The sequence below is a fragment of the Onychostruthus taczanowskii genome, unplaced genomic scaffold (genome assembly GCF_017590055.1).
Source record: "Onychostruthus taczanowskii isolate IOZ18803 unplaced genomic scaffold, ASM1759005v1 scaffold2, whole genome shotgun sequence".
Classification (NCBI taxonomy): domain Eukaryota; kingdom Metazoa; phylum Chordata; class Aves; order Passeriformes; family Passeridae; genus Onychostruthus; species Onychostruthus taczanowskii.
The window spans coordinates 19,631,703-19,655,185 of NW_024499239.1; the positions used below are offsets into that span (position 1 = coordinate 19,631,703).

General features: G+C 38.1%; 1 protein-coding gene across 6 annotated transcripts in view; it reads right to left on the reverse strand.

The window, feature by feature from the left end:
• Positions 1-5,245: 5,245 nt before the first annotated feature.
• ABLIM2 (actin binding LIM protein family member 2) overlaps positions 5,246-23,483 on the reverse strand; it is a 130,688-nt gene continuing 112,450 nt past the window's right edge. For 4 of the 6 annotated variants that reach the window (XM_041402747.1, XM_041402750.1, XM_041402748.1 and 1 more), the window contains 5 exons: positions 22,567-22,625; positions 20,544-20,598; positions 19,152-19,216; positions 18,901-18,981; positions 5,246-7,001 (listed from right to left, as the gene is read on the reverse strand). In XM_041402747.1, coding sequence (XP_041258681.1) covers positions 6,888-7,001; positions 18,901-18,981; positions 19,152-19,216; positions 20,544-20,598; positions 22,567-22,625 — 374 coding nt within the window. In that variant the 3' untranslated portion in view covers positions 5,246-6,887. The remainder of the gene's footprint in view (positions 7,002-18,900; positions 18,982-19,151; positions 19,217-20,543; positions 20,599-22,566; positions 22,626-23,483) is intronic. The other 2 variants (XM_041402751.1, XM_041402749.1) reach the window with 1 other exon arrangement.

Genomic DNA, 23,483 nt, shown 5'->3' on the forward strand with positions numbered 1-23,483 from the left:
GCCAGTGATTTCAGTGGGATTAGCATTTAGTTACTGACATTTTCAAAATACTACACTAATACCCTTTTATTAAATGCATTTATTAAATGCATTTCAGAATTGCTGAAAAGTAGCTCTGCCTTTGGGTATTACTAACTTGAAAAAAATCCTATTCTTGTAATTTTACTTCTTATAAATTTAGATTTTATATTAAAATTGAATAAAATAGGAGATGATTTTCTCTAGGTCTTGCTTCCTTGCCCCTGCTTTCTTTAAATTTAAGCAACATTGGGGCAATAATGAAATCTTATTGAAAGAAAAAATTTAGCTTCTATTCTGTATTTGTCTCCTGTGCCATTTAAAATGGAGTAAATTATTTCAGTAGTCTTTGATTATTATATTATTTTTATTACACTATAAAAATAATCAGTTTTTATACTGAAAAAGAAATGTGATTTGAAGAATTTGATCCTTATACAGCAACTCATACAGTCCTCCTGGCACTTCCAGCAGTCAAAAACTAATTGTCAGATGAAAAGTGACTAGTATAAAATTGGGAAAAAATGGGGAGCTCAAAGTGTTTATGCTCCACATCCATAACTTGAGAGAATTTTTTTTTTAAAGTCTGACTAGCAAAATTGTCAAGTGACATGAAGAGTTTTAACCCTGTTCCTCAAATGAATTATCCCAGGTCAGAGCATTGAAAGGAAGTTCAGACAGACCATTAACAACCTCAGTTGTTTAATCTGCTATCAATCATGGTGCATTCTTAATTATCAGTTATTAGAAAAAAAATTATAGCAGCATAAATAACAATGACTCATGTCAGAGTTCAGAATCATGTCCACTTGAATGGAAAAAAAACCCAGCAATTTGCAAGAGTGAGGTTAGGTCAAGCAAGGCATCAGCATAATGTAGAGCTGTAATAAAAAAAGTCAAAAACATTTAAACATTTTTAGTTTTCTTCCTCCCCACCTCACCCCCCCCCCAAAAAAAAAAAAAAAAAGAAAAGAAAAGAAAAAAGAAAAAAAAAGTCCCATTGCTTGACATATCATGGCAAACAGGAAGCCTTTATTCTATCAGACCTGAACACAAGGTACAATGGGCTGAGAGGAATTTGCAGAAGAACTATCACTGGCAAAGAAAGGTTTAGTCTCTAAAGAAATAAAACATATTGCAATTTTTAGTGGAGCGACAAGGTAGAGGATGTAATGAAAGAATAGCAAATGGAACAAACAGGTCAACAGCAAATCACCCATGACACAAATGTAACCAGACTGAAAACCAGAAATCAACGCTATCCAGACTTGTAACAAAAGACAAATACCTAATAGCTGGGACACTAATGCCCACATTGGGATACACTTACCTGTGTGGGACACAAAGTTTTTGCCTGGTTTTGGTTTCCTCCTGATCCCTCTGGAGCTGCTGCTTGTCCAGACTGGCAGGGAAGGACTGGCTGGTCCCAACAGCCTGGGTGCTGCAGACATCTGTCCAAGCACCACAGACATGGAACCTACCTACTCACCTGTGGGCACAGATGTCAAAAACCAAGGGGAAGGAAGAAAATGTTCTAAATCATGAAAACTAGCAGCATTTAGAACTAACTTCTCTGAGCTGTAACTCACAGAGATGGAGTAACAACCTGCTGCAGTAACACAACAAACTGCAATTTGCTGAGGGTGCTTCATCACCTGGGAGTTAAACTGCTGAGATCCTGCTTTTCACGGCCATGTACTTTTACTGAATACCACCTTTTCTAACATGGCTTTTCACAGACTAGAAAAAGTGAGAAGGGATACAAAGACTCAAAAAACCTGAGCCAGCACCTCCTATGAGCCTTTAAGGATTTACCCATACTTCAGAGGCAGCTTGGATATAATGAAGGGATGCAAGCCTCAGTATAAATTTACATGTACAAGAGAGTCACATCTGTCATTCTGACATTAATAACAGGCATCTTTTTTTAATTTTTGAGATACTAAAGATATATGAAAAATGGTAGCCACAACTGTGACCTATCAAGTAATCACATTGGTCAAAGGTCAGTTGAGGTCTTAGGAAGCTTATAAAATGATCCTGTCCTTTTTCTGACACACAAATCAAAGGGGCAGGAGAATATGAATATAAGGACACTCTGAAGCTCATGCAGCAGAGTTGAGTGCCAGACAAAAGTGCCTGGGATCTCATGCAGCTCATCTGCAAATAACAGAACAGCATTTTCCTGCAGATATGTGAAAAGGTTAGTAAAATAATTGGTCTGTCTTGCTCACACTTGGGAAATGTCAAATAGATGGCTCCTGAAAAGCAAAATGTGGAATGTAAGACCAGGCATCTCCTTGGTCTGAACCATATCTTTTTTCCCATGTAAAATTAGCCTTTTCTCAGAGGGTTATTAGATTCCAGGTACTGTCTCACAACTATGTATTTTCTTGTTTCTGCAATTACAGGTTTCAGAGTTCTCCCCTGAGCCATGAGGAAAAGAAATAGCAGGAGGTCAGACAAAAATGTCCAGCCTTCTCAGACAGCCATAATGGCAACCTGGCATGCCTGGTTTCCTAGCTGGAATTGTTGGTAAGATATTCCTTCAGCAACCACAAAACCCTATATATTCCTTTGTCTCAAAGACTGTGATGATGAAATGCTGTCTCTTTTATTGCTGAGTTTGAAACATTTAAAATACATGAGGTGAGAATTAGGTCATACATAGGGCTGACATGAGCAGCTGAGACAAACAGCTCAGATCCAAGAATGAAAATGAAATCTCTGACAGAATTCCCCTGCTTCCTCTATACATATCAAAATAAGTTTCTCCAAGAGCTATATTGATCCTTTTGAGCTGCATATCCATATCCATACTTACAAAAATGCTGAAAGGCAGCATGTCCTTGAAAACAAGACTATAGAACAGTAACTTAATAACTCTAAAGAGCATTATCTGAAAAACAGCCTATGATTTGTTGAGACTCAGTTTTTTTACTGCCAACACCAGACCACACTATCAGATGGAACATTCTGGCAAAGTCTTATCTCATTATTCTGAATGCCTTTTCCATTTCATAATCCTATATAAGATTAGCATATGGAACCCTATTAAAATAAACCTGAATATTTACTACCCACATGTCAGTCTATCTACATTTAATTAGACACTCAAAAGTTCCTGAAAGAAAACAACATGCCTGAAATTCCAATTTGCAATTTTTAAATGGGAAAAACATGATATATTTTAGAAAAAGGAATCTTGTATTCTCTGGTATACCATGGTTTATGGAGTTTAGGTGATGTACAGACAACTTAGCAGTGAAGTAAATTACAATGCTACTCCCTTTATGGTCCTTTTAGACTGGTACATTTAGCTGGTGCCAAATCCAGCACACAATATCATACTGTAAATGTGAATTTAGTTAGGCTAGAGAGCATAACTGAATAGGTCACTGCACCATATGACAGGAGATGCTTTAAATATAGGGTGATACACTGGCACGTATAATGTGAAAAAACGAACAGCTTACCAAGCTGTGCCACCTTTACATGAACAGACATCTACAGACCATTTCAAACTTTCATGGAAATGAAATAAGGACACACAAGAGTACTTGTTCATCTAAAGTCAGCAAAGGTTTTGTGTATGGAAGCCAAAATTCCTTTTTGGTTTTGGCTGGTAGTAGAAACGTAAGTTGATAAACTGACTGTCTTCTAAAACATTTTTGCGTGTTTGGCATTGAATGCGTGCCTGTTTAGTGAATAGTATAATGAGCACAAAAAATTACTGTGTTAGGGAATTTTGTGAGATCTGTGCAACTCAAAGTACTTTCCTGATTGCTTGAGAGTGATTTGGTAACATGGTTTAGGAACTGCCAGTGGTTTTAAGACTGGTATTCTACCAATTGGTAAAAACTGGCTTATTTCCCCCAACAGACTGGAGGCATAGAATTAATTTCATCCAAAATTAAGTAGCCTGCAATGTGTGCTTCTGCAGAGGCATTGCCTTTCTTTATATTCAGTCTATTTCTTTATATTTCTTTATATCCAGACAGGAATATGATAGGGGCAATTCATCTTGCATTTTGAACATTAGGATGTGAATGAAGCTTTTTTTCTCTTCACTTACCATAAAAGGAAGCACAGAATGATAAAGGAATTTGTCTGCAAATATAGAAAGAGGAAGGGGTACAACTCCTAATAGAGTTGGGCATTGTGGTAAGAACAGATGTTCATGAGCTAAAAAGTCTAAATGGGGGTACGTAAACCAAGAGTTGTACCTGATTTAGCTTCAAGAAGGACCTTCAAGAGACACTTTTAAGGCTTGACAGTGTAAGAGATGAACTGCCTCAGCAGTGTAAATGGGTCAAACAGCTCACATGAGCTTGTAAACCCAGAGTTGTACCTGATTTAGCTCAGGTAGGACAAGGACCTTCAAGAGACACTTTTAAAGCTTGACAGTGTAAGAGATGAACTGCCTCAGCAGTGTAAATGGGTCAAACAGCTCACATGAGCTCACCATCCTCACTTGTCATCAGCCACACATCTGCTGGTGTATAAAACAGTAGAGCAGCACAGAGCTGCTGATTGCCTGTGGTGCTCAGTAATGTACTTTTCCCGTACAACACTGGTAGAATCCTACACCAGTAAAAAAGCTGCTGTGGTTAAGAAATTTCCAAATTATTTGTGAAAATCCATACTGAACCTGATCTGCACTGATACATGGATTTCTTTAATCAACCTGAGATTTTTTAATCACTGAGAAGATGCCTGTAATCAATATGATTCCCCAGGAATGTGTGGATGAGAAGAGTGGTCATCGCCAACATCAAACTTCCTCATAATATTCTCCAACCAACTGTTCTTCTGCATTTAATTTTTCATAGTTGCAATGACCCTGCTGGTCACATTTTGGATTGGCCTATTTCAGTGGGCTGCCAGTTTTCTCAAAATAATGCAACAAGCTACTCTGAGGTTGAAGAGCACCATGGATGTGGTCTGCATGTGATTGGGAGCTCTCACTTGAAACTGGCTAACGGTTCCCTACACAGGCTGGTGGTTCTGTACAACACCAGTGAAGCAGCTTCTACCTGGTGAGATATGACAGCTGCTTGACTGTTTAAATCAAGACCAACTTTACAGTAACTTGACATTCAGAGGTACGCTCCACACTCTCCTCAGTGAGCAAATGTAATGCAAATTAGATATTATTTACATTAACATAACGGGAAGAGCCTATGAAATATGATCTAAAAAAATATACACACATTAGCAACGTCACTCAGTTATGTCTTTGTTTTAATGAATTTTTTTAAACATTTGTATCATCAGACAAAACATTTAGGTAATGAGAAAATATTTATTTCCAACAGCATGGACTTTGAAAGTTAGTTGGAAGAAGGCATATTCAATGCTATGATTTTTCCAATGCTGGGTCAGTTGAAATAGTGTGTTTGTAGTGCATATATTAACCAGTTACCTTAAGGAAATGCGAAAAGACATAGTGAAGTAGGAGGTGAGTACAAACATCCAAGGCAGTAAAAATGCAGAATACTGACACATGGCTGAAAAATGTACTTTTTGTAATGCTCATTTAGTATCACAAAAAACTAGCGACTCACTTTAAAACATTCTTTGTCAGCAACCATACCTCTGACCAAATGAAACTGTTAAATTTAATACAGTCTTTCAGCTGGAAGAGAAATTAAGTTCTAACACTTGTATCAAATGCTTTGATTTTGTTAGCTTTGCTTGTTATTTAAGATAGTTTCAAGGTACTGCACCAGTATCACATAGTTTGTTTTTTTTCAAATTTACTTGTACAGAAACATGCAAATAGTAATGCATGAAGGTTTTATGGATTTGATTCTAATTGTCTGTATTACTGATAGAGCACACCAAGCTTTTTTTGTTACATTTTATGCTGAACTGTTCCATTTCCACATCTACCAAATGCCATCACAGTTCTCATGGCTTACTGTGTAAAGCTGGAAAGTTGAGAAAGTAAGAATGCCTTCACTTAGGATATATATTAATGAAAATAATTCTTTTATAGATAGATATATCTATCTACATAGTAATTAAGATTACATGGTATTTTATCAGCATGAAATGTAAAAAAACCATTCTTCAAACACCCCAAGCTAGTAGGAAAACACAGTCAACTGGCACAATACACTCTTCAACCAGTTTTATATAAGGCTTCAGTTTTCCTGATGAATGGAACTAAATCTTAGTAGGTCTGTATACATTTTAGTAATTATAACCGTTTTATGTCACAATATATTCTTAATAAAATAAAAACTCTGGTGTTGTAATTAAAGATAGCTAGTTACCTTCTAGACAAATATGATCTTTTAAAGAATACACTGTGTTTAAATATAAGAAGTAGAATTAAGGTGCTTCCATATTTCTGCTTTCATTCTTAAAAAGTACCACAGATAAACAATTGCAATAATTGCTTGTGGATATGCTTTTCTTTGGCTTTTACCATATTTTTAATAGCATCTGATCCCCCGCTGGAAAATTTCTATAATAATTACTTACTTGATTTTGTAAAAATTGCATTATAAAACTGAATGGAACAAAATGTTGGATGCATTTCCTGTGTAGAGCTACACTTTTCTCTCTTCCTTTCAGAATTTCCACTTGCATCAAGCAACAAATGCAAGCAACAATAAATTTAAAGTTAGATTTTTTTGCACATTGTAAACTGGGTAGGACCAGGAGTTACTGACAAAACCAGCTGGAAATGCAAGATTAGCAAATTCTCTGTATCCCAACACATTACCATCTAATCTGTCTTGTTTCCCCAACACATACTAACACAATGAAGCTGGACAATGGTTCAACAGCAAGTGCAAGTGATAGTTCTGGCAAGACTATTTTTGTTTTGATTAAGCACATATTTTATCCGGGAGGGTTTAGAAAAGCAGGGCCTTTTTCTTCAGGTCATTCCGCTTCCAAAGTGCCAGACGATCAAATTCCTCAATACTCATTTTGAAGACTTCCTGGAACTCTTCAGGGGACAAATGCCTCTTGAAAATGAAAATACAAAAGATATCATTAAGCTTGTCTGTGCACAGGAATATTTCTGCCCTAAGTTTTAAAACACACCACAAAATAATGCATTAGGGTTTGCATTTTAATTCCAAAACTGTTTCTGGAAAAGACTGCATCAAAACAGAATGAGCTCAGAGTAGCTGGGAAATGAAATTATTGATGGCAGTAGTGACTTTAAAAAAAAGTAATCTTTTCAATGTAGTTCTAACTGAACAGAAGCTATGGTTTTTGGGGAAAAGGATGTTTATCCAGGGTGCCTGATGACAGAGCACACTGAGACAAATTCAAGGTATTCCAGGACTTTAAAGAGATTGATAACAATGTAATTTCAGAATTGGATTTTTTTTTTTGCCTTGATCTTTAATGAAAGCGCTGGACACCACACTGGTCCACTAATAGCAACCTTGTAACAAAAGAGACAGCATACTGCTAAATTCTAAAATCCAAAATATGCTTATCCATGGGGAGAGACTCTAGTCAAAAGTTCAGCTGGATAAGGTAGGGGGTTTTTAAATGTCAAGAAATACGCTTCTATTTGATGTTTTCATGCTTTAATATTAAAAAAAAAAAATTAAAAACAGATAGAGAAAAAGGGAAGACATCCAACATAAAGAATTGGAAGGAGGAAGGATAACAATTCCCTAGCAATTATTAGCATCCACACTGAAAAGGTAGAAAAGGTAAATATGTGAATGAATTTGGAAGTAAAATTTCACTTTCCATTCATTAACAAAGACTTCATCTTTATTATGTAATTTACTCAAGAAATTATAATAATTTACTCAATAATTTTTTTTTTTGTAAGAAGTCATTATATATAATTACTTTGAATAGTTATCATGGGTTCTTGTTTCTAAGAAAGGACAGACTTGGTTTTTTTAAACAAGACTTGTTTTTTTCCCCTTGAGATTCCACATATTCAGAACAACAGTGACTAAGATCTTGGAACTGAGCCTTCACTTTTCATTTGACAAATGACAGCAACCCACCATAAGCACTGCTCATAGCATGGAACAAAAACACACCATGCATATTTAGCAAAGGAGATCATTTTTCACATGAAAATGAGCAACATCTGACAATGTATTCTAGAAACAATCCCTCACTGACAGAATTTAATTCTATTTGGCTTAGAAAGAAAAAGTAACTTCTCTCTGCTTTGGTTTTTAAAAAATATTTTCCTGGTAATCCAGTGGACAAATGCAAGTAAGTTTAACTTTAGCAATTTCCCACAGCAAGGAACATGTCTGTAGGCTGTAGGATTGAAAGTTGGATACCTTGCTCTGGATGAACAAAGTGTATAATATTTTAATTTATTTTACTTTCTAGGTTGTGGATAAGACTTGAAACATCTCCTCACTCAGGAGAAAGCAGTGGCAAACTGTAGCTCTTACTCAGAAAATGAGGAAGCCTATATACCCTTGCAGGTAAAGCTACCTTGCCAATCTTCCAAAATCATAGAAAATTGCATAAAACTTTAAAAGGACTATGTTTTCACCATTTTCCTTTTCCTGAGGTAATTTACACCATGTATTATGAGAAACTGCTGTGGTCTCATTAGATCTGTCCAGTACTGAAGGTCAGTGGAGCAAAACTCAAGGAGCCCTAAATCACCCCCTTCCTCAAGAGTGCCAAGCATTTGCTACATCTTCCCCTCCTAATGAAGCTGCCACTCATCTCAGCACAAGCTGTGCAATTCCCCCTTCCCTCTCCAGTGTTGTACTTTGCCATTTATCCTTTTGCTTTGCCCTCAGGCTTAGTGAGCTTTCCAACCACACGCAGCTATCCAAGCCAGAATTAATTAGCTGTGCTCTGTGCTCCTCTGCCTGTGCCCAGATGACACCACCTTCATTCTTTGCATGCACTCATTTTCTATCTCTTATACCTAAGTTTTGTTTTATAATGGCACCATTTTTTTCCTCCTCACAGAAGGTATCATTTGGTGCTGCCTGCTCCAAAAGCAGGTGACAGCTTCCAGCCCAGGGACAAAGTAACTGAGATGAGGAAAGCATAAGCTCACTTATTTCCACATCCATTCAATTAGAGAGTTTTTTTTTCCTTCTAATTTTCTTCCACATATGCCCTTATCTCAAGGACTAAACTGACTTCCATACTAGCAGTTTCTTACTCCATCAATTCTTTATTCACATGCAAAAACAATTCTGGTCGAAGGGAACATTTTCCCTTTGTTCTGAACTCTCTCTGAGAATGCCAGTCTGTCCCCAGTGTAAAATATTTCCTGCTGCTGTCCCTGCATCTTAGAAGCTTTCACCATACCCTTCTTAAGCACCATGGGCTCTAGATTTGGGACTGACCCTAGAAGCAGCAATGACTTAAGTTATGTCTTCCAACTCGGAATAAAACCTTGGTCCCAGAAAGAGGTCATCAACTGGCAAAACTTCAGATAAAGGCAACAAAAGTAATCATGGGTTGCAGTTTGATTTATGAGGAAACACTAAAAGGCCTAAGTATGTCTAAACTCAGCCAAATGATGACTAAGGTAAAATATGGTAATATCTACAAGTATTTGAAGGGTCTAAACACCAGGGGAATGCACCAGTGTCAGAAGTTTATGGTCACACTTTTCTATGTGTATGTGATGATAAATTTTGCTTCCACTGTTGTTGGGACTTTCCTAACAGCTTTCCTCAAAGCTTCAAAACCTAGAGCTTTTCCCAAACCTAAAGGCAGAAAAAATGCACTAGTAAGAAATCCTGGACTGATTCATCTTTCTTCTCAGCTACTGGAATATTAATTTGCCTTAACTGAAGCGTTACCTTCTCTCATTAGTCAAACAAAAGAAGGGAAATTGAAAACTATGAGCAGGGAATATGAAAGATATTTATCTTGAGGTATGATAGAATATGGGTGAAGCTATGCTTTACAAGGCCAAGGACATAATTTCCTTTTTCTTTTTTCACTAATGGATCAGCTTAAAATATCCAGCTATGTTAACAATGCATCACTGGGCTATTAAAGGAAGGAATGGCCAATCTTACTAGTAAAAGCAACATTCATTCCTCTTTCTTTTTAACTAGAGTTGGCCTTGTTTACATAGGAAGTCTGGGTGTTTTACAGTGTGCTAGAAAGTGATTCCTAATTCCCTTGTGACAGTTTGGCCATATTCAGGCAGCTTAACTCAATCTCCTCTGTTGTGCAGCAACAGCAAGGCTGGGCACATTGGAGACACTGAGGAGAGAAGAGAGGACTTACCAAGGTCCTCTTCTGCCCACACTCTGAACTCACTGTATGTCAGTGAGGTCATTTTGGAAGCTACATAATGATGTTAACATGATCCTACCTGAAAACCTTGCTAAAAGATAAGGTAAGCAATTTAAATATTATTCTTCATTATGATGACTGCTATACTGGACCTCACAGCACCAGAATATCAGTATTTGTTATATAGTTAAGTGTGATATTGCTACAATAGAAAGGGCTATGGCATCATGTTGTTTTGATAAAATTGTATTAATCGAGGTTTTTATTAGGATATACAGAACTAAGCAAGGGCTGAGCTAAACCACTCCACTGAACTGCAGCTACTAGAACAGAAAATCCTCATCCTCTGTGAAACACAAATATGAAAATGAGCAGTACAGACATGACCTCATTTTTTACTCTCTCAGAACAAAAGTCATTAATTGCACATTCAATTGCTTGCTCCACAGTGTTATCTCAGAATGAAGTGGTGCTTTTCACTATAAATTAATGAGGCTTGTCTCTATTTCTGTGGTCTGCTAAAAAGCCAGTAATAATTCTAAACAGAGTTATAATCTGTATTTAATTCAATGAGATTTCTTTTTCCCAAGAATAATTTAGTTCTCAATGAAATTCAGAGATGCTCAAAACCAATACACAGTGTCATGGTTTCACTGCAGCTGGCAACCCACACAGCCATTCACCCATTCCCACTAGTGGGATCAAGGAAAGAATTGCAAGGGTGAAAGCTGGAAAACTCATGTGTTGAGATAAAGACAGTTAATAGGGAAAGAAAAAGCCACACACACAAGCAAAGCAAAACAAGGAATTAATTCACTGCTTCTCATGGGCAGGCAGGTGCTCAGCCATCTCCAAGAGAGCAGGGCCCATCATGCATAGCAGTTACTTAGGAAGACAAAAACTCCAAATGTTCCCCCTTCCTGGCCATGATGTCACTTGTTCTGCATTATCCCATTTGTCAGTTTGGGTGACCTGTCCTGGCTGTGTCCCCTCCCAGCCCCCCATTCACCTCCAACTTCCCTGCCAGAGTGTGAAAAGCAGAGAAGACCTTGGCTCTGCATAAGCTCTGCTCAGCAATAACAAAATCATCTCTATATTATCAACCCTCTGTTCAGCACAAATCCACAACACAGCCCCACACCTGCCACTGTGAAGAAAATGACCCCAGCCAAGACCAACACTTAGGAACATGGCACTTGTATGAGTAAGTCACAGGAAGAGAAAATTGCAGTTCACCTGCAGCCATCCTGCAGTACATGGTGACCAGGGGGTGCTTCACAAGCATCCCTGTTCTATGTCAGTTATTGGATGGGAGTCCTCATGTGAAAACCTGCTGATGTAGGAAGCTCAGAGGATATCCTACTTCCTCATGAGTCAATATTGAACCAGTGAAAGAACTCAGTGGATGGCAGCAGGTGATGAGTTGAAGACTAGAAAAATCAAGGACCTAATTCCTAGAGGAATTTGAAACCTCAGGTTTGTTTCTCTTTTGCTCTTTGTTTTGCTGTATTCATGGGAAATGACAGATGAACACTACACTGCCTTTGCTTGAATTTGTGGTGATTCTTTCAGCCAGTCTCTCTGAGGCACTAGTGTGCACTCTGTTTCATAGAGTGAAATTTTAAGTAGCTGTCTACTTCAATTCGTTTTTATTCAAAATCCTTGCAACACTTCCAACTTCTGATTCACGTAATCCAGAAATAAAAGCCACGGGATCTTCTCCAGAGATTTCAGTATGAGAAATACTCAAAATAAAAGGGATTTATTGAGAAAGGTTTATTCATAGGTAAGTAAGCATTCATGTAAATAACCAAGCCTTAGCTCTTCAAGTTGGTGCACAAGCTTTTCCTGTAGTAAGACTCAGGACTGCAGAAGTATTTCAACACTGAAAATAATAGCTTCTTCCCCTCTCCAGTTTTTCTCTTCTTCACTGTCCTTCCACTCCCTTCTCTCATGCCTCTCAAGGTTAGCCCAAATAAAACTCTCAGATGGCCAATCAAAATTTGCCAGAAATTTTTTCTATTGACTTTTGAATCCTCATTTTGCTTTCACAAGGTTTGCACTCTTCACCCCTCTTTCTGCTGCACTGCTGGGGCTCAGCAGGCTTTTCAGAGGTTTCTTCTAAGCCTGCTGCATGGCTAATTACAAAGCTGTAATTAGCCATGTGCCACATTCCCAAGGGAGCATTGAATGTTATGCTCATCTACAGCCTAATTAAGCTTCATGCTCAATAAATATTTGAAACTATTAAGTAATTATGTGATTGGGGAGGGAAAGTTAAGAAATGGCATGAATTGCTGCCTAATGAACTTTCAAAGGTATCAGAAGATCACTAGGGCAGCTCTGCTGATCAGAGGATAAGGCAGCAGGCAGTTACCCCAGATAAGGGCAATTAATGGCAGCACAAATAGTTAGAGCCCTTGTGCAGCCAAGCCTTGCAGGAGCTGTAGATCCCCCTCCACACAGCAATGTGGGTGCCCAGAGGGGCTCCCAGGGAAAGCAGTGTAATAGGAGCAGTGAGGAAAGGAGTCTGAGACCCTTCCCCATGCCCATGTCACCCCAAGCACCTCTAGAAGGCTCCTGGATCTGGGGCTTTATCTCATTCACTATTTCAGGGTACCATGAAGTCTCCCAGAGAAGCTGCATTCCACCCAGCACTACCACTGCAGGGTACTGCCAATCTAACCTCCTGGGAAGCATCACAAGGCATACAGAAAATCTTCTGTAGGAGCACTGTACAGCCATTATTTTGCCCAGCTGAGTCATCCATAAAGGTACAAAAAGCTGGGACGATGTATTTCTCTCAGGTATATGAACATATTATCTAAATAGCATACACAGAATATCTCTGATGATAATCTATGCCACCATCCTGTCATTCAAATAAGCTTTTCCATTACTGATGTGGACATAAGTCACTGCCTCCAGCTGATGGCTGATAAAAAAGTCTTTATAATTAATAAAATAATAAATAAAAAATGAAGTTGGAATCCATAATAAATTATGAAAATATAAAGAAGACAGGTTTAAAAAATTTCATTTGTTTTAGGCACAAAATACCTTATTCTTAAAGCAGATTTTCCAGCTTCCTTTAGTTTGTACTTTAGTGCACCTGTAATATAAGTGCTCCACATCTAATCTCTGTTCACTCCTACAGTGTTTCCACTCACACAGAAATTACTTTTCACATCATATCCCATCAATTCTAATGCGCATTTTCGTTTTATAATGGCTCCTTTTGCAAAAGGCTTTGAAATCTGATATAAACATGCATCACTGATCACAACACAAGCACACGCCTAGAATGAGAAACACCACACATGTATTTTTCAAGTTTAACAGTGTGAAATAGTTCTACTGAAGTCAGTGACCCACACTTTTTCACCCCAGGTTATGAGCTTTATTGTGAAGCCAGCCTGTAATCTCAAACCCAGCCCCAAACTGTAAAACACACAGCAGTCCAGTCTTGCTCTCCTTTCCCCATCTGAGCTCCAGAGGAGGTGGGACACACAATGCTACATGTATGAATGACATCCAGGAGCTTGGGCTCTTAAAAATTCAGCCCCAGTTACTGGAAACGAGTCCTAAAATGGTTGAAGCCCAAATGGCTGGAACCCAGGGTGATTGTTGAATGAAAACTAGCGGAAAAAATGTTATCCCTAAAGCAAATCCAGACAAGCAGTTCCAGGAGGAAAAGAATGTTTGACTTAAAGTGAGTGTCTGTCCAAATAAGACCACACCCATGTTTAAATATCTCATTTCTGTTTACAGGAGAACAAAGTGGCAAATGAAAATTTGCTACTTGACATTCCAGAGTACTTTTTCTTTAGCAGTTGTCTTAGTTAAACAAAGAATGAACAGGCTCAAACAAAAAGTGGAATAATTTACTTTCTACTGCATTTGATAGGTATGAATGGATAATGCTTTTAAGCCTTGAGATTCAAAAGAAACAGTGAAGATACATTAAGACAAGGAAATCAAATGAAAACACTAAAACATGGTTTCCAAATGATCCTAATTATATTGGCTTTCAAAACTACCAGCCTGTGACCACAAAAGAAATCTTATAGTCTGTGATAAAAGCAACTCCAGAAGGAAAAAAAAAAAATAAATCCATGCAGTTGGACATGAACTACCAATATGAATGTGCAATGTGTGCACTGAACCACACTGTTGTGACTGAAGAACGGGCAAACAATATCCAACCTAAGATAAAAGTATCAAATGCATGCTTTTAGGAGCACAAGGCTCAAATGATAAAGGTATTCAAGTACTTAAAATAGGTTGCAAAGTATTTGAAAGTGTCTGTAAGCTCAACTTCCTTTGAGAAGCATCAGGTAAGGAATGTGCCAATGTGTACCATCCAAAGGTGATGTCTTAGTCCTGAAAACTCGGGACTTAAGTTGTCCAAAATGGGGAAGTTTGGTTCAGAGCACTTATATTTTAACTGTTGCATTAAAATTAAAAAAAAAAAAAAAAGTTCAGAGATAGACCAAATTGTCTATATTTTTTCAAATGCTATTGCAGCAAACTCACCAAATAATTCTGTTTTTAAATTATACTATATCTTCACAGAATATACCAATAAAGGCAAATTACAGACTTAAAGAGGTCTTCAAAGCAGGGCAAACTTTAAAGACCATGAAGACTATAAAGAACAAACCAGACTGTGTTCCTCAAGGCCTTTTCCAGCTGTGTTCTGCATGCCTTCAGGGGTAAAGATTCCACAGCCTCGTGGGCAACCTGTTCACTGCACTACTCTTCAAGTGAGGAACATTCCCCTTATATCCAATTGTAATTTCCTTCCCTGCAGCTTGTGACTGCTGCCTCTTGGCTTTCCAGTGCCACTCTCTGGGAAGGGTATGATCTGCCCTACAACCCTTTAACTACTACATTTTCAGCTTGCTTCCCATCAGCATCATCAGGTGCCTTTCCTCAGTGTTCCCCCCATCCTGTCCTGATGAATAGTGTTACTTGGTCACAAGTGCAAGAATGTGGATTTATCTTGACTGAATTCCATTAAGTGTGTGTCAATCATTGCTGCAGCCTGGCCAGGTCCCTCTGAACAGAAGCATCAGCTGCAGTTCCCTCAAGTCCATGCAATCTGCAGACATGGTGAGGGTGCAATTCCTCTTCTCCATCCAGCTTGTATAATCCACCCATGTTACAGCTTGGTTTTTCACATAACTTGCAGTGTTATGTGAATGAACTTGCTCTTCACCATTTCCTGTTAGAATAGTTCATGGGAATGCTGCTCTGTTCATCTAACATTACAATAAACAGCACTGTGGTAGAGAGAAACTCCTAAAAAAATTCCTTGGCCAAATCCTTATCTACTGTAAATTCCTTGCATTTCTAATCAGCATATACAAAAGTGAGATCCAGGCTATTTATTCAAAAACCAAAGTGCCAGTAAGGTATTTAAAAATCAGCAGGCTGCTCATTATCACCAGTTTTTGGTGCTGCATGTATTAGTTCACTGTTGGCACAAACATCTCCTTGGAAGAGCACAAGGAACTGGGTACTTCTGTCTCACTGCTGAGTTAAGACAAGCAAACAAAAACATGCTGAGTGTTTCTATGCTTAGTTACACGTACTTTTGAGGAAAGAATGACTATTATTTGAATGCATTTATTACCAGTTGAGCCATCCTAATCTCTAGATACCTCTTGGGCTTAGAAAAATACGCATTTTTACAGGAAAATATTTTTTATAATCCTTAAAATAAATTTCTTGCACAACAGTGTAATCTAAAAAATACTAACAATGGGAGTGAAGTTAGGAAAACACTGCCACCCATTAAACCCCCACCCTCCTGTGGTCCTTGAACATTAGCCAAGGTTTCGTTGTAGCCTCCCTTAATTTGACCCCAGGAGCTAATATCATGGACTTGAGTTCACTTCTCATGACAACAACACTCAGAGCAGGAGATTTTGCTTGTAAGTGTGAATCATAGACAAACAACAGTGCCCCTTCCATGACATCTATGATGTATCATTCAAAGTTCACAACAAACTGTTTCACAAAGAGGAGGCTGCTTCAAGTCAAATTGTGGGATGGCTCTTAAATAAATCCACCTCATGCAAACTTAGTCGACCTTATTGCTCCTAAGTGGACCAGGAAATCAGAAACATCATGTGTGAGGGAGATATTCTGTTGATACCAGACACAGTAGGATTCTTTTCAGGTATGACAGCTGATATGAAGCACAGAAGCTCTAGGTCTCCTTTCTCAGACACAACCTGTACCCTTGGCCACAGCCATCACACCCAGGAACTTGCTCTGCTTTCCAGCAGCAACAGCAAGGTGAGGCTTCAGCCCATACAAATAATCTGAATAAAACTCGTGTATTAGAACATGGATTTTTTTCTCAGGAGATTTTCCTAGATGTATCACTCTACACCTTGGATAATACATGGACTTAGCACTGCTACCATTTCTGTAGGTGAAATCCAGTCCTTTCACAAGTGACATTGGATGTGCAGGATGAAAACAGAACATCAGCTGGAAACCAATTCAGATTGGAAACAGCACTTGATTCCAAGCATTGAATCATACCATCTAGCAAGAGCAAAATGGACTTAAAGAAAGGGTGAAATATAACCTTAGTACATGCTTTCAGTATTCCCAGTGCTGTCCTCAAAAGCTGGAAGATACCAAGGTGTGTGAAGTAGGCCCTCCACTAACAGACAGTAGTCTGTATCCACATTTCTATGCCTGTTCTGCTTCGGTGCAAACCTAAAAACCCACAAAGTTCTGGGCTCCTTGAGTCCTGGGTCCTGCCCAAGCCTGAAATCTGCTGAGTGCACAAGTCAGTAATTAAGTTACTATCTTCTACTTCTGCCACAAAAGGGAAATAATGATAAGCTGCTTTTCTATGCAAAGCTCCTTATTTCCAGGAATTGTGTAATACAAAAAAAAGAGGGGAAGAGGCTGACAGGGAAGGCAATGGTTTGTGCCTGTCACTCAACTCTGCATATGGTTTGAATGTGTAGATGAGCAACTGCCTCTGCTCTTACAGTGGAGTGCTATTAAAACTCTACTAATTTAATTGTTTTAAAAACTACCAATCACTGTTAAATGTAACACAGCCTACAAAGGAGTCCTTCCTGCAGACACATGTGTTTAGCATAGTGCAGCAATCAGCAGGATTGGCCTGGTCCCCTCACTGCTTTTCTGGTGCAAGTTTGAAGCAGATCTTGTTTATTGTTCTTTTTTGCAAACCTCTGTGAGATCTTTGAAGTGGCTGGGCTCCTTGAGCCAACAGGCCCTGTGCTGCACCTGGTGTGAGGCAGACTGAACAGCTCCAAAGTTAAACAAACAGCAATCCCAGCTGAGGATGGTGTATGAGTTACAGATAATGGCAGCCAGGGCAGGCAGGATCCATCCAAAGCAAACTGTATGTTGTCTTAACAAAGCAATTTAGAGCTGCATTTGCTATTCAGACCAGTCTGCTGTGTTTAGAGACTCTATTCTTTAACACACACATACACATGTGTGTACATACATATATGAAAGAATCCTTTACAGGATATGTCCAGAGGAGCATCCTTCCAACTCCCTGATCCTTTTTCCAGACTCATCATGCTTTTTAGTATTGATATCATGCCTTGCTATAAACCACACTCAAACCAGCACATAACTGAGGCTCTCTTTTCCTTACAATCAAATCAAAACTACTTGTTGGGAAATCAAGTGACAAGCACATTCAAGTATTCAAGAGCATAACACCAATTTCAAAACATAGCACATGTATGCAAATTTGGTAAATTAATTGTTTTGAAAAGCTGATCTTTAATGAGGAACTTTCTGCTCCTTCAAAGTTTTTATTTTTTTCTTGCTTTAAAAGTAACTTTTCTTTCTTCTTTTCTTGTCATATTATCAAATTCAAAATACAGTAAATTTATTAAAATATAAATCTCTCTAAAAGTCCAATATTGTTATCACATATTTTTTGTTGAGCTATCTCTTCTTCTTAATAGTAGTTCACAGAAAGATAGGTTAGTTAAGGTGAGTCTTTGCTCAGTCCTGTCATTGATCAGTCAAAAAGAATCAAACTTGAGAATTCTGCTTGAACATGAGAATTTTGCTTGAACATCAACTTCAGGAGTTGATATTTGGAAACTCAGCTGTCTGTTATCATACATTATATCTACATTTCTCTGTCTTAAACAAGATGTGGATGGTAGAGCAAAGCTGTAGTAGAGTGACCACAGATCACACAGCCACAGGAGAGGCTGAATAAGACAATGGACCAAACAGAGGTCCATGTGTTTTCAGGATGAATGGAGCCTTTTTGTAATATTTAGGTTATTCTATGAGGATGTTTTTTATATGAATTCAAACAAAGACAAACTTCATGTTTTCCCACTCCCCACCTGAACTTCCAATAACTTGTAAAATCATCCAAAACTTATGGGTTTCATCAATATCTTTGTAAAACACCATTTGGTCAGACATTTGCCAGGTTTTTTTGGCAACTTTTTAGTTAAATTGCCTACATACTGACTTTTTTGAGAAAAAAAATACAATACACAATGTTATTCTTCTCTTCTCTCTTCTTTGTTCCTATTACTGAGGCACAGGGATATCCAGGATAGTAAGCAAACAGGAGAAGTGCTTGCAAAACTGTCGAGCAAACATCATTCCTACCTCCAGCCTGGTCCTGTCCACATCCTTAGGCAATTTCACACGAACTCGGTTTGTTACAATAAGTGTTTCATAGGGATAAATCTGTTAAAAAGACAAGAGCACATGAACTCCAGCTACATCCAATTCTGATGCATGGAAATCGTGGTATGAGGAACTTACTAAAAAACGGTACATACTTGCATCCCGATTTGACAAATATTTCACTGGGACAAAAATGAACAAATGAAATAAAAGAAAGGAACCCATGTAACCTTGCTAGGAAGTGCTGAATCTGATTGTTCTTCCAGTGCTGGAAAAGCCCTTCTTACCTTGTATTCTGCAAAAGAATGAGAACAGGTTCACAGTTTAGAATTTATAGCCATCATTTGGTGTCACCACAATGAACATTTAGGTACATCACAAATGTGCTATGCTACTACATTTCACTCTTCTCAGTAGCTGTTGATAACTGCATGCATAGTAAGAATTTGACCCCCATGCCCTGAATGCCTATAACACTGTCTATTACCAAAGCAATTGTCCTGGAAATCAAAGGCTTATTACAGAAAATCCATCTCCCGGTGCCATTGGGTTACACGGTGAGTATGTCTGGCAAAATTGGGTATCTCTTTTTACAGGAGGCTTATGTGCAGAGTTAAGTCAGTCTGTCATCCAAAACTCCTGCCCTTATTGTTCTTTACTGAAAATAGTTAAAATATATGGATTATTAAAGGCATGTCAGTTTGGAAACATAGACGAAAACCACTGAGATAATACGATATTACAAGATGCTGACACCCTGCATTTGGGCTGACTGCAGTGGGAATAACAATAGGAAAGAAAAGATGATTTGGGGATGTGGTAACAATGACTCCTGGATCTACACTAGCACAAGGGAATTCTAGTTAAGTCAGTCTATGACTATATATGATATGACTACCACAATATTATCAATTCACAATGGTGATTAAATGCAACCAGGAGAGCCAGAATGTTTTTACAGACCTCTTTATGGTCAGAAATTAAATCAGAGATTGGGTCTACTTTTCAATACCTGTATTTTAATGTATTTAAACATACAGACAAAATTTTTATCAACACAGTCATGAAGTGTGGCATTAGAGTAAGATTTTTAAAATGAGTTTAAGTGTCTTAGAAATAAATTTTTTCATCTCCTTTGAAAATTCCAACCCAAGTTCCATATTAAGTGCACAGTCCACTTAAAACTGCAATAAAAGAAAATACTGCAAATAAATTCTGCATTTTGAACTCTGCGTTTTTTAACCACTCTGTAGCAAAACCAAGAAGCACAATGGACTTTTTCCAACTAGACTTGAAGGAATGATTATCTTAAATTTCCTCCTGTCTTTGATATGAGACTAACACCACAAGGCTGTTGCCTCATATCAAAGATCCTGCTGTTGACTCAGCCTGGTTGCACCACCCTATGATGCAAGACTTCTGTCAAGCCTTCAAGTTGGGGTAAGTAAAAAGAAGATTGTCTGTGATAAACATGACACTGAGCTGTGTCTCTGGCTAGTCATTATTATGTTAACTACAGGAAGAGCTCACAATAGTAACCTTTATGGCAATATGTTAATTAAAATCCTTAAAGGGTAAAAACACAAGGGGAGTAGAAATGATATTGCAAAAAAAAGATGTACCTTTCATCCCCCAGCTTGCATCCTGGTCCGTTTCATATTGGCCCATAGTTTCAGGCTGACAGAGAAAGAAAGAAGCAATGTAACAGCAAAGTACACAAAAACCCCACTCTGAATATTGTTGAGAGAAAAAAAAACAAAAAAAAAAACCACATAGAACTGCAATACAGATCCTTGGGTGAGAGAAAGAGAAATAAGTCTCTTCAAATTTGGCCTAATTGCTCAAGTAAGCAAGGTAACTGAAACTGTCAGTTTTCTGTGATGCTGAGGTGTTACTGCCATCATCACAAATCACTTCTGCTGCACTGCAACTTTTCTCCTTCTGCTTCACACTGGTGATGCCACTGCCCAGGGAGAACTCTATGTGCCATATATGTGCTTTGTTTGAACCACTGCCTTCTTCCTCTGCTGACAAATGCTATGATGAAAAACAGCACAGGAAATCAGAAAAGCACTATTATATGGGGTTTTTTTCCAAGTCTCATTTTTGCCTTCTAGGGTATCAATGGTGTGCACAGCTATGCCCACACTAACCTGCAAGGCTCCTTATTGTTTGCTTTTGGGGTTTTATTTATGCAGCACTAGGATGGCTGATTAAAAATAAAAACAAACAAAAGCTGGTATGAACCTACAATCCAAACAGAGGACATCCATTCTGAGAGGAATTTTGGCCTCAAGGATTTGACCATGAGCAGCCTTTCCAACTCTCACACAGGTTTGGGATTCTTTATCTGGGACAGATGCTGCCATCTGCTGCTTTCCCATCACATTGCAAGGCACCCTGAGCGCTTTGGCCTCGGGAAGCCTCGGCATGGCTTTGGTGCCTCACCAGTGCAGTGGCTGGGCACAAGTCAGTGCCTTGCTCACTTCAGGTTACTGGCAACACCTGTTCTGAACAGTCAGAAAAACCTCTTGACTCATAGGTGGGATTAGTTTTATATGGAGCCTTTTAGATTTCTAAATATTATTTGACAAGATTTCAGCGTCATTCCTTTCTTCAGAGAAGAATTCAGGAAACCAGGTATTGAAGCAACACAGACATAATTAGTCCTGTAAGATTAACTCAAAGGGATGGACATTTCAGCAGTTACTGAAAAATTAATTTAGCTAGTCCTTGATAATTTCTTTCTGGTAGTTCCTCCTAAATGACTCTCAGTTTTGACTCTTGTCACTAGAGAAATTTAATCATCCTCATGTGCAGATTTCACATCTTTCTTTGGAGAAAGAAAGGAATTTGAACGAGGTTGCAATTTGGACACAAATCTCTCCATGCAATTTGGACACAAATCAATTCTTCAAAAGGTAGGTACACATGCATCTATGTATTGCTCAATACTATAAACCATAGTGGTTTTCACCTAATAGTATAAGCCATGAACTGAGAATCCATAATGCTGGATGCCAGAGGGGACACATTGTCAAAGCTTCCTTTTTATTAAAGACTAATAAAAGTAGCAAAAAAGGATTAAAAAAAGAATTCCAACTCTGTTCTGATCATAATTTTGTTAGACAATTTTCTTTCTATATTGCTGCTTGTCATTCTATCTTCATTGATCCCTCCCTGCCTTGAAAGTACAATGGCTGTGTGTGAATACACACACCACACACAGGCACACATTCATACCAGAAAAAACAGAACAGATGTTCAAGGAATGCAATGGATGTGGGCTGTTCCACCTTTGCTCTAAGATCATTACTTGCCTAATTATAGGCCTGTCTCTATCATTAATTCAAGCTATCCTATGACTAATATGTGCAGCCTGTACGTTTCAGATCTTCCTTTGTTTTGGGAGGAGAATCAAGATTCCCAATGCTCACAATGCACACAATTAAAAGGAGAAGCCTCCGTCAGTCTTACTCTTGCAGACAGACAAACTGTAACCCACTTAGGGAATGAATCTGTCAGACAGGGCTGGCAGCCAAAACACCTTTGAAGTGTTATTACTGTGTAGATTTTCAACTAGTTACTGAGCTGTCTTTTTATGAGGCCTTATTCCCTAGAGATTGTATTTAAATGTGTACCTACTTGATGTAAGCCATTCTTTCCATAGCCAGGCAGAGAAGCAGACTTAGAATATGGAAATCCTGTAAAAGACATAATATACAGGTAAATCTTTCACAGCCTACCAAAACAGGGAATCCAAGAAAACATCCAGAAACAGCAATGCAAGATATCAATGAGATGAGATATAACTCATCTTTATGATGAGATATGCTCATCTTTTCTCCATATTTCATGCACATGAACATGTGTAACAATATCTAGAAACAGCAGCATGCCAGGGGCACAATGTGGAGGGAGTTGTGGGGCTCACATTATGGAAGCCTCATGTACCTACAAGATGCAAAGCTTGTGATTTGAGATTGTGAAATCTCTGCCTTCCAGACTGGTGTTCAATCATAACTTGAAATTGAGATTAAAGGGATTTAGATCATCACTTCTGAATGTGCTATATGAATTCTGGGTTATGGTTTTGTTTCTTGAAAAAGATGGGTTGATACCACTTAAAAAAATAACAACTTTTTTTTTTCTTTTTCTTTTTGTAAAACATCTCTTGGAAAAAAAGCAAAAATGAAGATACAGCAGTGGATAAAGTAAATCAGCCAGAGTATATACACCCAAGTGAAAGAAAGTTTTAAGATGGAGAAAACAGGCAAAGTGGTGTTACCATGAATAAATGATGTAATACAGTGATGAAACTCAGTGTGGTCATTATGAGACAAGTGAAATGCCTTAATTTTAGTATTAATACTTTAATAAGAAAGTTTAAAAGTTAAACAATAGAAGAACAAACACATGTGTAATAAACATTCCTGATTCCAGTACAGGACATTATGTAAAACTGAAGGAAAGAGTTACAGAAGCCAGATAGCTCAAAGAACTGAATGTACAATACTTCTTTCTGTCAAAATTGTTAGCAGTCTCTGTCCAAAGAGGAATGC